General features: G+C 42.2%; 1 protein-coding gene across 2 annotated transcripts in view; it reads right to left on the bottom strand.

Moving 5' to 3' along the window:
• CUNH2orf76 (chromosome unknown C2orf76 homolog) overlaps nucleotides 1-17,186 on the bottom strand; it is a 51,740-nt gene that overhangs the window by 12,136 nt on the left and 22,418 nt on the right. For both annotated transcript variants that reach the window (XM_045287424.1, XM_004711885.2), the window contains exons 5-6: nucleotides 13,977-14,014; nucleotides 3,234-3,315 (exon numbers count right to left, since the gene is read on the bottom strand). In XM_045287424.1, coding sequence (XP_045143359.1) covers nucleotides 3,234-3,315; nucleotides 13,977-14,014 — 120 coding nt within the window. The remainder of the gene's footprint in view (nucleotides 1-3,233; nucleotides 3,316-13,976; nucleotides 14,015-17,186) is intronic.

The raw sequence follows: 17,186 nt of genomic DNA, 5'->3' as shown, positions 1-17,186 counted from the left end.
TTTTCATACCTTACACCATCCACTGTCTCCCTTCAACCACATTTTTGTTGTTCATCACCCTCGGGGGTGGGGGGTGTTATACATCAATCACTGCAATCAGTTCCCCCTTTCTTCCCCTTCTCCCCCCACCTTCCCCTACCCTCATGGTAACGTTACTCCCATTATTGTTTCTGAGGGGTTTATCTGTCCCAGATTCCATGTGTCGAGAGCTCTTATCTGTACCAGTGTACGTGCTCCAGTCTAGACAGATTTGTAAGGTAAAACTGGGGTCATGATAGTGGAGGGGGAGGATGCATTAAAAACTAGATGTAAATCTTTACAGTAGCAGAAAGCCTCATCTTTTTCCTGTGGAGCAGCTAGTGGATTCAAACTGCTGACATCATGGTTAGTAACCCAATTTGTAATATACTACACCTATATTTATATACACACATGGAATACATTAAAGAACGACAATCTGCAAAACACCTCATAATATTCAAATGAATGAACCTGAGGATATTGTGCTGAATGAAATTAGTCAATCCAATGAGACCACTTTTATTAAAAAATCAAGAAAAGGTTATCATACCATAAGAAATATTCCTTTATGGTTACCAATGGTAGGAAGGAAAGGGAGGGAGGGGAAGTCATGGGTTAAAGGGTAGACAAGTGTTGATTTGGATGAAAAACCAAAAACACATTCACTACTACCAAGTCGAGGCCCACTCATAGCAACCCTATAGGACAGGATAGAATGGCCACCGTGAGTTGCCGAGACTGTAACTGTTATGAGAATAGAAAGCCCCATCTTTCTCCTGAGGAGTAGCTATTGGTTTTGAACTACTGATCTTGTGGTTAGCAGCCCAACGTGTAACTACTACACTATCAGGACTCCTATAATTTGGAGGACTAGGAAGGTAATATAGAATAAGAAGTGGGGTGGCAAAATATGATGGAGGCGAGGGTAGACACTGGGAGATTTGCAAAAGTCAAAGACAACAGAGGCAAATACTGTTGTATATCCAATCCTGCAATATGGATGAATTACCAGCAGGAGGGGAATGGGAATAGTCCCACAAACATCTGTAAGTTTGGGAGAGGACAGTTATACATGGGTATTTAGCTTTGCTAAAAATATATCCATGGATGTGGTAGAGCACACAGAGGACAAATTATAAAAACTTCTAAAACATAACCAAACACCTTGAGGGAATGAATTGCTGAACCTACGGGATCAGGAGCATAGTTTTGAAGGTCGCCAAGTTCAATGGTCAAACCATAGTTCAGAAAGAAAATGTGCCACACCTTACACTGGTGAGTAGCAACTGTGGTCTTAAAAACTCAAGGACAGCAATCTAAGGTGCACCTTTTGGTTTCTTCCCACCCATGAGAAAGAAGAATGATGAGATAGATGATAGATAGATAGATAGATAGATAGATAGATAGACAGATAAATAGATAGATGATAGATAGATAGATAGATAGATAGATAGATAGATAGATAGATAGATAGATAGATAAACTGTTTAATGGACCGTGCAAGCATCGGTGTAGATAGATAGATAGATAGATAGATAGATAGATAGATAGATAGATAGATAGATAGATAGATAGATAAACTGTTTAATGGACCGTGCAAGCATCAGTCTCAACAGCCCTGAGACCAGAAGAGCTAAATGAGGCCAAGTTACCACTACCAACTGCGTAGGAGCGTGTAGGAATGTCCTGGAAAGAATAGGAGGAAAATGCAAAACAAAACTCAAAATCATCAAAGAGACCTACTAGTCCAGTAGAGAGGGGCAGAGGACCTCAGCCTCCCTCCATGTCAGGTTAGCTAGGAAACAATGAGGAACGGAAATGGGAAATACAGGGAAGAAGAGGTATAAACAAGTACCCAATGAGGGGAATCAATGAGTTGAAACAATAAGTCTATAAACTGTTGAATGTAAAACTGATGATCTATCCTGTAAACCTTCACTGAATTCACACTAAAGGTTTTTTTAAAAAATATTTTAGATCTCCTAATGTGAACCACTTAAGAGTATCCCTTAACCACTAATTATGTATAATGATGAAGTAGGTATGATTTCTAAAGTTTCACCATGTTCACTGATGAAATGGCAGAACAGGCTTGAGAAAGTGAAGGTGTATTGTGCCAACCTGGCCGATAAACACATGTAGGATTAACTAAAGGATGGAGAGATAAATGGCTCGGTGAGCCTCACCTTTCTAGTTCTCTTGTCTCTTGCTCTCTGATGGTTGAACCGGAGTGTGGCTGCCTTAGCTAGTTCTCTGCCTGAGCTGGCAAGGCTCACTTCCTGCGAGACATCCCTGAGGAGAAGCCACGTGGACTTACCCTGATACAGCCCTGGCTGCTGGAGAAGCCTTGTGGAGAGCCCTGCCAGTGCTGAGATGCTTACACTGCCACTGGATTCAAAGACGTTCTACCCACTGGCCTGTGATCCTCCTGCATTTGGCGTCATTGTGTGTGTTTTGTGAGTTTCAGGCGGACATTGTAGATCGGTGTCTGACATATGGGCTTAGACTGGATGGGGTTGGGATGCTTTCTGAAAGTATACTTATCCTTTATATAAAACTCTGTCTTATCCATATATGAGTTTCTGTGGATTTGTTTCCCTAGTTTACCCAGACTAACACAAGGCTTAAACACTTCAACAGCTTAGACCACTCTTAAAAAGCTTCATTCTTTCTAGAGCCCAAATAAATACTAAATTTTAAGTGTACACATAAGTAGAATTAGAGTGACATCTAATGGTCACAAAGCATATCACACAGGATGAGGAGCTACATTGTAGAATCTCAGCCACACACATTCAACTTTCATTTTTATTCTACAACTTGTCCATCCCTGGTTGACTATCAGAAATCACCTTAAGTGCCATTTCTCCCCCATGAGTGGTACCGTGTCTACTTATCTCAAAGCCTCAGTTCAAATAACACCGGTAAGATTAAGGAGAAATGGCACCACTATGTGAATCAGGTAAAGTCACCCTCAGTAGAGTGACAAGCGCACATCGTGAACGGTTTGTATTTGAGCATTTGGAGAGCAGCTGTCAATGGCCCTCTGTGAAACAACCGGAAGTCACACACTGCTGACCCTTCCTTGGCGCAATCATGAGGTACTGTACGGGCACCAGTGATGGCACTGATGGTACTTTGCGGGGAGCTTGTGAAATGTTGGTGGCAGGACAATCTGGGACCCGACTGAAACATAACATCATCGTTCTCACCTATCCCGGCTGCTCTCATCGTACTGTCTTCTTGTAACAGGAGTCTGTCGTCATCTTCCAAACCCAACACCAGTTCATTTGTCTAAAACAGAATTAAGACTACAGTTTATCAGTGTTTACATGTGTTTCAAATTTGGCAAGATTGTTCATGAAACACAGCAGTTGTTACTTTGGGTCACCCATCAATAACCCAGTTATTGTAAAAGGGGAATGAACAGATGCCTAGTAGGTCTTTACTGCGACCACACTCTGAACAGATGTACCACTCCCCTTCTGTGCCCACACTCTGAGCAGATGTATACTGAGTCCCTACTGCATCTACACTCTGAACAGATGTATCGCATCCCTTCTGTGCCCACACTCTGAGCAGATGTACACAGGATCCCCACGTGCCCACACGCTGAACAGACACATATAGGGTCCCTACTGCGCCCACTCTGAAGTGATATATACAGGGTCCCTACAATGCCCACACTGGACAGATGTATACAGGGTCCCTTCTGCAGTCACACTCTAAACAGACATATACTGGGTCTCTGCACTCACACTCTGAACAGACTTATACAGGGTCCCCAGTGTGCCCACTCTCTGAACAGGTGTATACCAGCTCCCTAACTGTGCCCCCACTCTAAACACACAGACACCGGGTCTCTTTTGTGCCCACACTCTGAATAGACATATATTGTGTCTGTCCCTACTGCACCCACACTCGGTATAGACACATATTGGGTGCCTACTTCACCCACACTCTGAACAAAGGTACACTGAGACCCTATTGCACCCACTCTCTGAAACCACAGATGTTGGGAGGAAAGACTTGCGAGTTAGCTCTGGGTTCAAAATCAGGCTCTCCCACTAATAAGCTCCGGCTCACGACACACCAGAGCCACGACTGGGTTTCCTGGAGATGTGGTGGTTAAGAACGTGGCTGCCGGCTAAAAAGGCCGGCAGTTCAAACCCATCACTTGGAGAGGGCGAAAGACCTAGAGATCTGCTTCTTTTTAAAAGAAATCTTGTGTAGCAGATACTTCATGACTGCTACATCCATGAACACTGATTGTGGAACCAATAAAATTCTTGTCAATTGTATTCTTTTCTTGGTTTACCATGTTGTTTATTGCTGCAGTTGAATCTGTCAGTTTGTTGTTGTGTTGGTTTGTGTTGCTGTGATGCTGGATGCTGTGCCACCAGCACTTCAATAACCAGCAGGGTCCCCACGGTGGAGCAGAGCTCCTAGACCTTACGTATAGCAACAGAATCCCCTGGGTTAGCTACAGGGAACTGCTAGATAGTACAAAGGATTCATGTATCAGCTGCTAACCAAAGGTGTTCAATATAAGCCCACTTACAGGTGCTTAAGGCATGACAATCCGTTCTTGAATGATCAATCTCTGAAAACTCCATGGGGCAGAGGCTACTCTGGCCCACACGGGGCCACCATGGGTCAAAGTCAGGCTTTATGCTAGCAGTTGTTTTTGCTGTTGTCATTGTCTTCTCATCTCATCCTTGCGATAAACCAGGAGACATCAGAAAGGTGAAGGTATGGACGGGCCTTTAATTTCCTGGCTGGCCAGCAATGGAACTGAGTTAGAAGTGTGGCCAGTATGGCTTTTATGAGAAGCAAGTGTATTTCAACTGGTCAAGAGTACACATATCCAGCATAACTCGTCCACACATGCCAACGTTAGTAAACATTTGGCCCCACATCATATCATCTATAATAGTTCTCTGTGATTTGGGATGGGCTAGGCAAATTTTCTCTCCAGTGCTCCTTACAAATGTGGCCAAACAAACGTATGATCGGCTAGAATGATAAGTTGATGTCTGCCCCTACATAGCACACAGAGGTGACCATTAGTTAAATATACTGCAGTAACTGTCCACCAGGATGCAGCTGTTTAGGGACAACGTCTGTTTCTACAACGTGACTGAGCATCAACAGAAGGGTCTCTCCGCAGCCAGCAGAGAAGCTCCAGAAGCCAACCTCGGCCACGCGTGCACTTAATCCACTCGCAAACGGAGGGGCTCGAACCACACGGCAGAGAGATTTTCTTTCAAAGAAATTATATTATTACAAGAAGCATGTCATGATAGGAAACAAGGAAGGCTGGGGAGACTGACTTGTTTGCTTTGGGCCAGTCCTAAGGAAAGACCACTTGCTGGAAAAGGACATCATGTTTGCTGGGAGGTCAGGGACCACAGATGGCCCTCCGTGAGCTGACTGACACAGCCACAACCAAGACTCCACCACACCAGTGATGACGAAGCCGACACACAACCTGGCAGGAGGATGCAACTAACGATAATTCATCTCATGATGCGCAGTTCTGAAAGTAAACATGGCTACAGAGTGAAGTTTTAAATCTTTCCCAGCTTCTGCACGGCAGCTATCCGGTGCTGATCCAGAGACACGGCCATTTAATTATCCTTCCAGGGATTCTCTTTGGACAGGTATTTGCAAGCGTAGGTGTGGCTATATGTATTTTCACCATGAGCTAGCATAATACATAGGCTTTTCCTCTTAAAAATAACAGTTTGGAATCATTCCACATCAGTACAACGGGCAGCAGAGCTACCAAGGTTACAGAGTGCTCTACTGAAGAAATTTACTTCATCAGTCCCTATTGAGAAACATTTAAGATTGCCAAACAATCCCACAATGACATCCTTGCAGATGTATCATTCTGTGCTTGCTCAGTTTTGTCTGTCAGATAAATGACTAGTTGGGTCAAAAGTGGTGTGATTTTTTTTTTTTTGGCCAAATCACTCTCCACAGCAGCTGTGCTCTCTCTCTCTTCTTGTCCCCTGACCTCCCGTTCCTGGCACACAGGCTTCTGATCTGCAGATTTGGGATTTGGCAGTTCCTGCAACCCGGTGGCCAGCACGTCTCCAGTCTGTCATCTGACCCAGATTCGGAGCTTGCTCGCTCCCACGGTTGGGTGAGCCATTTCATCATGATTGTATGAATACTTCTTTTAAAAGAAATCTCTCTATATTTATATGTATACTTTGCTGGTTTTGCATCTCTACAGCCCTAGACTAAGGCAATAATGAGCCATTTAGGTACTCATCATTCACCTTCAACAAATTATTAATTTGGGTTTAACCTTTCTGATCTCTACCTCTATTCATAGGCTCCTTTTTTTTTTTAAAACAGGTTTATACCAAAAAAGCTCCAGGTGACATGAAAATAACAATTGAAATGCTACAAGAATAAGTTTCAAATGTATTTATTTATTTTCATAAATCATTGTATTGGGGCTCTTACAGCTCTTATAACAATCCATACATCAATTGTATCAAGCACATTTGTACATACGTTGCCATCATCATTTCCAAAACATTTTCTTTCTATTTGAGCCCTTGGTATCTGCTCCTCTTTTTGCCCCTCCCTCCCCAACCTTCCCACCCTCGTGAACCCTTGATAATTTGTTATTTTAATTTTCATATTCAACACTGTCTATTCTTTCCCTTCACCCCATTTCTCTTGTTCATCCCCCTGGGGAGGGGGTTGGAGGTCAATCACTGTGAGCAGTCCCTGCCTTCCCCCTTCTCATCCCACCTCCACCACCCCACCCCACCCCTACTCTCATGGTATCACTACTCTCATTATTGGTCCGGAGGAGTCTATCTGCCCTGGATTCTGTGTGTCGAGAGCTTGTATCTGTACCAGTGTACATGCTCTGGTCTAGCCGGATTTTTAAGGTAGAACTGGAGTCATGATAGTGGGGGAGAGAAGAAGCATTAAAGAACTAGAGGAATGTTATGTTTCATCAGTGAAGTTTAGACTTTAAAATGCATGCCTTGAAACTTTAAATTCCCACTAAAGTTGGCTTGAAATTTGTCTTTTCTCTTTCTATCGGTTCATAGAAAGAGGGGAACACAGTTATACTGTAAATATGATGCACATTACAACAAACATTGAAGTACTCAACCACTCCCCTCTTGGATTCAGTTGACTTTCTTTCTTTCCAAATCACTCTATTAGTACATGATCCAGACATCATACCATTCAATAGTTCAGTCTTATCAAGCAGTGAGGTATAATCACTACCACAATCATTTTCTTCTTTCTTGTACTCCTTGACATTGGCTCCCCATTGCCCTCCTCCAGCAACCCTTACTGTAGTTATTATCTCTACAGTCACCCAAGCTGGGTTTCATATACCAAAGAAAATAGAAAGAAACATAACAGAAAGTCAAAAACACTACCACCAATAACAAAATATAGCAAAGACCCAATCTAGATAAGCAAACAAATAAGCAAACAGTAAAAACCAGATCAAGCTCAAAATGCACCAAAAGGGAGATTAAGTGAGAAGGTTTTAACTATTCAAGTTAAATTTATCATTTTAATCTAGTATAGTCATCTCCCTAATACTCTCTGCCTAATAACCAAGTTATTCCCATGCCTCACTTATGGTCAGAGAGGAATCACTGGAGGCTTATTCCATGTGTAGATCCTGTGAATATAGTTTGGGCTTACCCTGCATATACAGCCTTCTGCAAACTAGAATTTCACTGTTTAAGTCCTTATACTATTCCCTCCTTCAGAGTTGGATTATGTCTTTTCCAATCCTTGGATCATAGATGTTGGTGAGCTTCTTCCTTGTGGGCTTAGCTGATATCTCATTTAGATAGCTACTTGTTTGAAAACATGCCTCTTAAGACCCCAGTCACTACTCTCTTGTGGGAAACGGGGGACTGGGAAGAGATTGTATATGGCTAAATTCTCTATGTTCATGATTAAGAGTCTGGTAGGCTGACACTGGTGAAGGAAGGCCTTCACATTGGTGAGTTACAGATGACTTCCAGTCACATACTCCACCCTAAAAATCATCCGCACAACACCCCTCCATAATAGTGCTACTTTCAAGATGCCTGTTAAAAGTACCTGGCTGCTCACTATGCACCAAAGCCTATCAACCTCTAATAACAAACAAGTTCTATTGTTCTCCTCACTCAAAGGGCAGTTGACTCCTGTCTGCCTGCCCCCAATACTGGTCTTGGGTTACTCACCCAATGAGCCCAGGGACATATCAGGTTAAGCCACTGTCCACCTTGTTACATGTGTGATTGGCAGGGCCTGTACAGTGAACCCTCGCCACTTCGAGCTTCAACTTCCGCGGCTTCACTCTATTGCGGTTTTTGTGTAACAGCGCATGCTCTGTCATTACTGCCACTGATTGGCTCATACTGTAAACGCTTGATGCCATAAATAATATAATAAATAATAAATGATCATTGTAACCTCCAAAATGTTTTACTGTATTTTCCCTTTTTCGTTTAATAAATTGGGTAATACGAGTGTAATGGTGACTAAAGGGTGTTTTTTCATGTCCTCTATGCGCTAACTACGAAAATATTTGATTTACAAATAAGGAATCCTACTTCGCGGAATTTCATTTATCACGGTAGGGTCTAGAACCGATTAACCGCGATAAACGAGGGTTCACTGTACACCCTAAGACTATATAAGCCTGTTAAGGTACATTCACTCCCTCTCTTATTCCTGACTTCCGGAAGGCTAAACCCTGGCATTCTTTGTCTATTAATTTTCCCTCCATTGCCGAGCCATTCCTCAGGACCCTTTAGTCCCGAGGCTGGACCGCACACTCTCTGGTAGCCGGGCACCACCAGTTTCTTCACCACACTCTGCTACAGCATGCATCTCTTCCATGCTTCCTTCATGGGGGTGCATATCGAAGGTCCATTTTTTTAAAGTCCTTATTCCAGAAAATGAATTTTGTTACAGAGAATAAGATATGGATTCAATTGAACTGTTTTCTAAATGTCTACCGAATTGGCTCAATGCCACCTAATGAACTTTTCACCCTCTCTAAATCTGAAATGCAATATTTACTAGACTTTACTAAGATTTGGTTCTATTCTTGGCATTCCAACTCTGAGACAGAGTCTCCTCAAGTGACAGCACCACCGTTTTAATCACTACAACTTTACGATCTGCCTTAATGTGTGTTAGACTCTGCCACACTCCTTCATTGTATATTTCAGAATTGTTCTGACCATTCTCGGTTATTTTGTCTTGCATTTGAATTTTACAATCAGCGCCTCTTGAGTTTGTGTACATGAACAAACTATTGTTAGCATTTTATTAGTATTAAATCTATAAACTAAGGGAGAACTGACATCTTTATCTTTTGCAATTCCCTATGGAAAACATCCTAAGAATTTCTATTTGCAACACTTTTACTGTGTTTTTCATTTTTTAGATTGAGGTATAATTTGACATAGAGAAGTGCCCAGAATTTAAGAGTTAATTCAATGAATTTGGACAACCGAATACCCTCGGTAGTATTTTAAAGTTTTCTTGAGAATATTGAATACAAAAAACTGACCTAAACCCACTGACATCTGTTTGACTCCAACTCAGAGCACACCTGTATGTGGTCTCCAAGACTGTAAATCTTTATAGGAACAGAAAGCCTTATCTTTCTTCTGCAGAGGAGCTGGTAGGCTTGAACTGCCAACCTTGTGATTGGCAGCACAACTCCTAACCCATGGTTCCTCAAGATCTTGTTTACTCCAGGGTGTGATTTTCAAGCAAGTTTCTCAACTCATAAGATGGATAATAGAAATTTTTAAAGATATGAAAGCTTTTTGTTTAAAATATTTTCAAGAGAAATTAGTCTGGCATTACAAGTAACCTACTGATTACAATACTTCACATATAAACCCATGCTCCCTGACTCCTGGTAACCAACAATCTGATTAGTGGAATTATTTGCAATGTGATTCCTTCATTCAATATTAACTCTGGGGCTCAGGGGGGAAGGTACTGTTCAGCGAGGAGGAATCTCTGAAGATTGCTGCAGTTGCAGTTACTTGCTAGCAAGTACATTCTGACTCATGGTGACCCCGAGTGCAATGTACACTCACTTCACAGGGTTTACATGGTTGTGATCCTTTGGAACCAGAGCCCTGGTGGCGTACTGGTTATACATTGGCCTGCGATCCACATGTTTGGCAGTTTGAAGCCACCAGTAGCTCTGTGGGAGAAAGACTGGGTTTTCTACTCCCATAAACAGCTACCGTCTCAGAAACCCACAGGGGATCACTATGAGCCAGCATTAACTCGATGGCAGTGGGTTTGGTTTGGGTTTGTGTCTTTTAGAAGCAAATCTTCAGGCCTAAGTACACGGGCATGGCTGGGTACATTTGAACCACCAACCTTTCCCTTAGCAGTCACGTGCTTAACTGTTTGTGCCACCCAAGGATCTATTTCTGAGGCTAGATAAAATCAACGTCTCTACACCCAGAAACTTGGTGAAGAGGCTTCTACACTGAGCTGATTAAGTGGACAAGGCAGACAGACTGCCCAGACGCAATAAACAAAGGCTTGAGAAATTAGGTGGAACGGATATGGATGACAACCTTGGGACCCAGAGCTGTAAAGAAAAGGCAAACGAGGGCTATCAAATGCCAGCGAGAAGATGAGACGGAATGAAGACAGCGAACAAGGTGTGGCCAACTGCCAACTGCCACAGGATGACGACTGAATTACTCCAAGCAGCGTTCCAGCTGAAGCAGGAACCGAGTAACTGGCTCTGCGCGCCTGGAATGGTCTTGGTTGCCTTACTCGTGGTCAGAGATGGGAGAAGTGGGACTGACTGACCTTACCAACCTCCCAGGGACCGAAGGCACACCCCTCCTCCATCGACCCACTGAGCCCAGTCAATGCCCCATACACACTGCTAATTCTTTGCTGCTTTAAAAAAACGTTTTCCTTATTTTGCCCTTCCCTCAATTCCGATTTCTTTTCTCTAATTCTCCCTCCTCTTTTTCTTTTTTTCCCCCCTCCTCTTTCCTTGCTCTTTTCTTTTGGGACCTTTGTAGCCGGTGCCCCTCCCACTTGCCACACACCTGGTTCACAGTGGCCACCCACCCGCAGTCCTCCTGAGCAGAGATTACACTCCCAGAGCCTGCACACTGCATTCCTGTGCGGGCGGGCTTGGCAGGTAACACTTTCACCAGTACTGTGCTACTTCCTTTTTTTTTTTTTTTTAAGTTTTCGCCCCCGTCGTTGTAGTTCTTCTCGCTTCGTGTTTGTTTACCTCCTTTCTTTCCATTGTTGTTTCCTCTGTTCTTTTGGACCCCTGGAGAGCCGACCACCCTGCCCCCCCCTACCCACCCCATGGGTGCCCACTCCACCCATCTGTGGAGGTCAGCTGCACATCCCAGAGGGAGCCCATGCTCCATCTGCAGCTGTGTTTTCAGCTAACACGGCATGTTCTTTTGTTTGCTTCTCTTTACTTTCTTTGTTTGTACTTGTTTTTTCTTCCTAGTTCTTCTCCCTTCCTCTTCTTTTTGCCTTACTTTTTCCCTCCCATTTCTACAATCCAGCTCCACAGGTGCCCCATTCCCTCCATCTCCACATCCAGGGCACCTGCCCACACCTCTGCACTTGGTGATGCGCACCCCCACAGAGTGGTCACCATATTCCACGGCAGCCATGCTTGGAACCAGTGCCAATGCTAAGGGGTGGGGGTGGGGGCAGTCTTCAGACAGAGAACCAATCACCGCAGAGAACAAGCAGCGACTGGGATACACAAAACCATTATCTAGAAATAAATTCATACACAGAAGCTTCCAAACTAAAATAAGCCCATGCTACTGAACATGGAGACCCATGGATGTCAAGATAATGTCTACAGAGCAAAAAGAGGAAACCGTGATGTCGTGGCAGAGCTGGTACGTAAGAGGACGTCAAGGCAATAACAACAGGGGAAATCTACTTTAACGTGGAGAAATCAGGAAAACTAGGTGGTAACTTCAAAGGAAATTAATAAACATCTCAGCAAAATTAAAAAGAAAAAGCATCAAGTCAGCAAATATTAAGAGTAGCAACTAACGAAATGATAGGAAAATCCATAAACAAAAATAACTCAGCACAAATATACTGAACAAAATGCCATCAATAGCACACACACACACAGAGAGCAAGGTGAGAGCAATAAATACAGACTGACAGTGCCTCAGAAAGTGAACACCTGCAGGCACACTGAGGTTAAATTGTAGCATCTGACCATCTGCTTCCCCTTTGGGAATGGGTGGTTCTTTGCCATGAAACTAGAACTACCATTACTGAGCCTATTGATCTGACCATCTATAGACAAATCCTTATGAAGTGAGAGAAAACACAGAACAGAATTTAAGATCGCTGTGAAATCCAGACTTTCTGGAGGCTGGAAGAATCCCTGAAATTATTGCCCTGAGATCATCTAAACTTTAAACCAAAAATACTTCCTGAAGCCTTCTCAAAACCAAACAATAGTTTAGCGTAGCTAATTTGCTTAATCAGTAAAGAGTTTGCCCTGAGTATTGTGTACTTTTAGGATCTACTGATATAATACTCAAAGCAAACTCTTTATTGGTTGATTTGGTGTAGGCACTGCTGTGTATAAACTCAAGGACAAAATATAAATTAGATCCAGAGTGCAGCAGAGCACTGATGAACCACATAATTATCCTTTAGTTCTCTAATATTTCCTTCCCTTACTGTTGTAGTTTTTATTATTTTATTAGTCTCATTAATCATGTTAGATTTGCATATGTTCACTTGTGTATTTAAAGATTGTTTGGTACATGAAAGCCAAGATAGATAACCCTTCAGAAACAGTAGCAGGAGTAATGGTTCCCTGAGGGTCTGGGGAGAGGGTGGGGGAAGTGGGGGGATAGGGAGCTGATAGCATTGATGACTGAATAACCCCACTTGATGCGATCGAACAACAGAACTGTATGTGAATGGACATATTGGATTGTGTAAGGGGGGGGGTAACTATTATAGGGGGGAAAATAAAATAAGGGCTCCTGTGGGGAGGGTGGAGGAGGGAGGGGAGAAGGGGAGCTGATGTCAAGAGTTCAAGAAGAAAGAAAATGTTTCAAAACTGATGTGGTGGCAATTATGCAATGCTGCTTGATGAAATTAACCAAGGAATGTTATGATACCTGTAAGAGCTCCCAATAAAATGATTAAAGTTTTTTTAAAAAAAGAATACACAGCTACTACCTAAAAGAAATTTTAAAATGCAATAAACACGTTATTATGTTGTAAATTAAAACGTTACACTGTATATGTCCAATGGGAAATAAATAAGAAGAAGGCACAGCCCTGGGCTACTCTCACAAGGAATCCAACAACCACAGAGAAAGGGACAAATCAGAACCAGCATCTTTTTCACCAGTGTCTGTCCCTTTTCTTCTGACACGGAATCCAAAATTCAAAGGGACCGAGTGACCACACGGTAACAGCTCCCTCGCCATGCAAACTCTAACTTTCTTTGCCAGTTTTTATGCTTACCGTATTTCATGTGAAACCTGTGCTTGATGTGGAATGTATGTGTTTTTTAAATAATGATGATTTCTGGATGTACTACTAAAAAAGAATGAGGTTGTTTTTTTTTTCCTTTGATGGAAAACTAAGGCTGCAAAAGAGGAGTCCTGGTGGTGTAGTGGTTATGTGTTGGGCTGTGATCTGCATGGTCAGCTGTTGGAAACCACCAGCTGCTTCATGGGAAAAAGACTGGGCTTTCTACTCCCCAAAACAGTTACAGTTTTGGAAGCCCACAGGGGTCACTATGAGTCACCAATGACTCACTGGCCATGAGAAAGTGAGAGAAAGCTGTCAAATGGGGACCTGCAAAATCGAAAACATTTTAGACACATTCACTTAAAAATTTAATCAGCTGGATTATTTGCCATATTTAAACATATTATACATACCTTTGATTTATGTGCTTGATGGATAATTTTCAATTTATCTGAAAGAAAAGAACAAGTTGTCCGTTTACAGTGTGATTCTGAAGCTCCATTTTAAACCATTAAGTGAGTTTTGTTTTTGTTTTGTTGTGATTTGATTTTTTAGTAGCAGCCGTGGAGGAGCTGTGAACTTGAGAAATGTGCATCCTTGTCTAGCACACAGTAAGAGAATAATAACTTTTACAAGAGATCACAGTACAATGGTATTGTAAAGCCCTGCTCTTTGACACACTGATTGCCATGATCTTAGTCAACTTGGCACGCTCCCACTTGGAGTAGAAGTCAAGTCACTAAAAGCCAGCATTAGCAGATGACATAAAGACGCTTATTTGAAACACAAACAGTAAGACAAGCAGCTTTCAAAATTTTGCTAGCCACTCAGAAGAGTTTCAGTGGTGGGACATCAAATGATTATTCTACCACTCTCCAAATTCAAACACTATCAAGGATCACTGGTAGGTAATCAGGGCAAAACTGCCAGTCTAAATACCAATATCAACCTCCTGATTTTCACATAGGACACAGGCTTACAAAATCTAATCAGCTTTATTCAATCCCTTCTTCCTTCCTTAATCTGTTTACCATAAAGTTGGATGCATTGTGTTTTGGGGTTTGTTTTTTGTTTTTAATCACTTTATTGGGGGCGCTTACAACTCTTATCACAATCCATCCATCCATCCATTGTGTCAAGCACATTTGTGCATTTGTTGCCATCATCATTCTCAAAACATTTGCTTTCTACTTGAGCCCTTGGTATCAGCTCATTTTTTCCCACTCCATCTTCCACCCTCCCAAGCCCTGCATAATTTATACTTTTTATTTTCCATGTCTTACACTGACCGATGTCTCCATTCACCCACTGTTCTGTTATCTGTCCCCCAGGTAGGGGGTTATATGTAGATCATTGTGATCAATTCCCCCTTTCTCCCCCACCTTCCCCTTCTAATTCTACAACAACCAGCCCTTAATTATACAGCAAAGCATTCAACAGGTTTAAAATGTAAAGGTTTCCATATCTTTGCTCAGTTTTAATTAACCATTTAACTAACGTATTACTATTACAATGTCTTTAATATATCTGGATAAAACCTCAACTCTAACAAAAACTCATTTTTATTAGCCATATTGCAGCAAGGAATTCCAACAGTGATATGCGGTAAAAGAATCTATTTTAAAAACAGACCCTGGTTTAAATGACTTCAATTAAGGCAGAAGAATAAGGTACCTAACCAAGTAAGAGTTAAAAACTAATAGTCTTAATGGCCCATTCTTTTAATCAACTTTCAATTATCTACTGTCTTTTGTAATACAAATAATGCCAGTTCAGAACTAAGATGACCCCAGTTTGTAACAATGCTGACCCCCTTCACCCTTTTCCCCCAAATCATAGCATTGTGAATGAGGGGGAGTGCAGAGTGGGGACCTGTATGTGGGAAATTGGACATCCCCTTGCAGAAAGGCTGCGGGGAGGAGACAAGCAGTCAGGGTGCAGTGTAGCAATGATGAAAGATACAACTTTCCTCTAGTTCTTGAATGCTTCCTCCCCCTCCCCATCATGATCCCAATTCTACCTTACAAATACGACTGGACCGGAAGATGTACACTGGTACAGATGGGAACTGGAAACACAGGGAATCCAGGACAGATGAACCCCTCAGGGCCAGTGGTGAGAGTGGCGATACCAGGAGGGTGGAGGGAAGATGAGGGAGAAAGGGGGAACAGATTACAAGGATCTACATATAACCTCCTCCATGGGGAATGGACAGCAGAGAAGTGGGTGAAGGGAGACGTCGGATGGTATAAGATATGACAAAATTATAATAATTTATAAATTATCAAGGGCTCATGGGGGAGGAGGGAGCGGGGAGGAAGGGGAAAAATGAGGAGCTGATACCAAGAGCTCAAGTAGAAAGCAAAAGTTTTGATAATGATGATGGCAACATATGTACAAATGTGCTTGACACAATGGATGGATGGATGGATGGATGGATTGTGATAAGAGTTGTATGAGCCCCCAATAAAACTAGAAAGAAAATAGTTACCAGTCTCTAGTTAACACCTGTATGATAAAAACAAAAACCAACGAATTCACTTAAAAGCAAAGCAAGAATCAGCGTCTGAGAGTTATACTTAACATTAGCTGGGCACGATCATGAAGTATGGCAGAAAAAGATACAAAGAAGAATGAAGAACAAAAAACGCCTCACCCCCTCCCTGTGCAGAGCTTTAGCCTCTCCATTGCCACCTCGCGCCCAGGCCTGCTGCGATAGTCCTATAACAGACCTCTCCCTTCGTGGAAGCAGTTCTTTCAGAGGGTACACCTTCCACCTGCCTCCTGTAGGCAGAGTAAACCCTAAAACCTCCACCATGGCCCATATCTCGTCTTTTGCCTTGTGCAGCTCTGACCCACTGCTTTGCGTAACAAAGGGTCAGTGTAATCCTAATATTAAAATATGTAAATCAGGAATGAGCATATGCCATAATGGCTTGAAAAATAAGCTCAGCATGTATGGAAGTACATAAACAAATGTTATTTAGGGATAGTCTTGTTATTCTGTATTATCTGTTACATTCTTTTCCTTATATGAAATAATATCAATTGATTACTGAGACAAGTTAGTCAAAAGGTAATAGTGATTTTGTAACAAGAGTTTAAGTCTGTTAAAACTAACTTGCAAAATGATGGTTTGACCTTACTAAATATGAATTATGTTCTCTATATTTTGCAAATGAGCCTTTAAATTGGAAATTAAGTCTCTCCAGTGCCACAAGGCCAATTTTTTGCAGCACAAAAAAGTCTTCGAACAGAAACCGTCACCAGGGTTTTCTCTCTGACAGAAATTACAGAGATTTAGAAAGAGGAAATGACAAGCTATCAAAAGATGTGTTACTGGCCCTTTCTTTGCTGAATACTCTTCTTCACTTGTTCTTATGTCTTAAACAACCACACACACACACACACACAACCCCTCATTATTACAAAAAAAAAAATCTTTCTTGGCATGATTTCCTCAAAGCAAATTCCTTGAGGAAATCACACTCATAAAACTAAGAACAATACAATGCACTGTGGTGCACTGTGTTCCGGCAGTGTGCGCTCTAATCTCACTCCACCTTAGGAAAGAGAGATCAGCAACCATGCTTTATAACCGACATTTTTACAACCCTTCACCT

The sequence above is a fragment of the Echinops telfairi genome, unplaced genomic scaffold, assembly GCF_000313985.2.
Source record: "Echinops telfairi isolate 266 unplaced genomic scaffold, ASM31398v2 ScPeMD7_15;HRSCAF=58, whole genome shotgun sequence".
NCBI lineage: Eukaryota > Metazoa > Chordata > Mammalia > Afrosoricida > Tenrecidae > Echinops > Echinops telfairi.
Note: the sequence above shows the minus strand (reverse complement) of the source record. Positions and strands in the feature narration are given on the sequence as shown.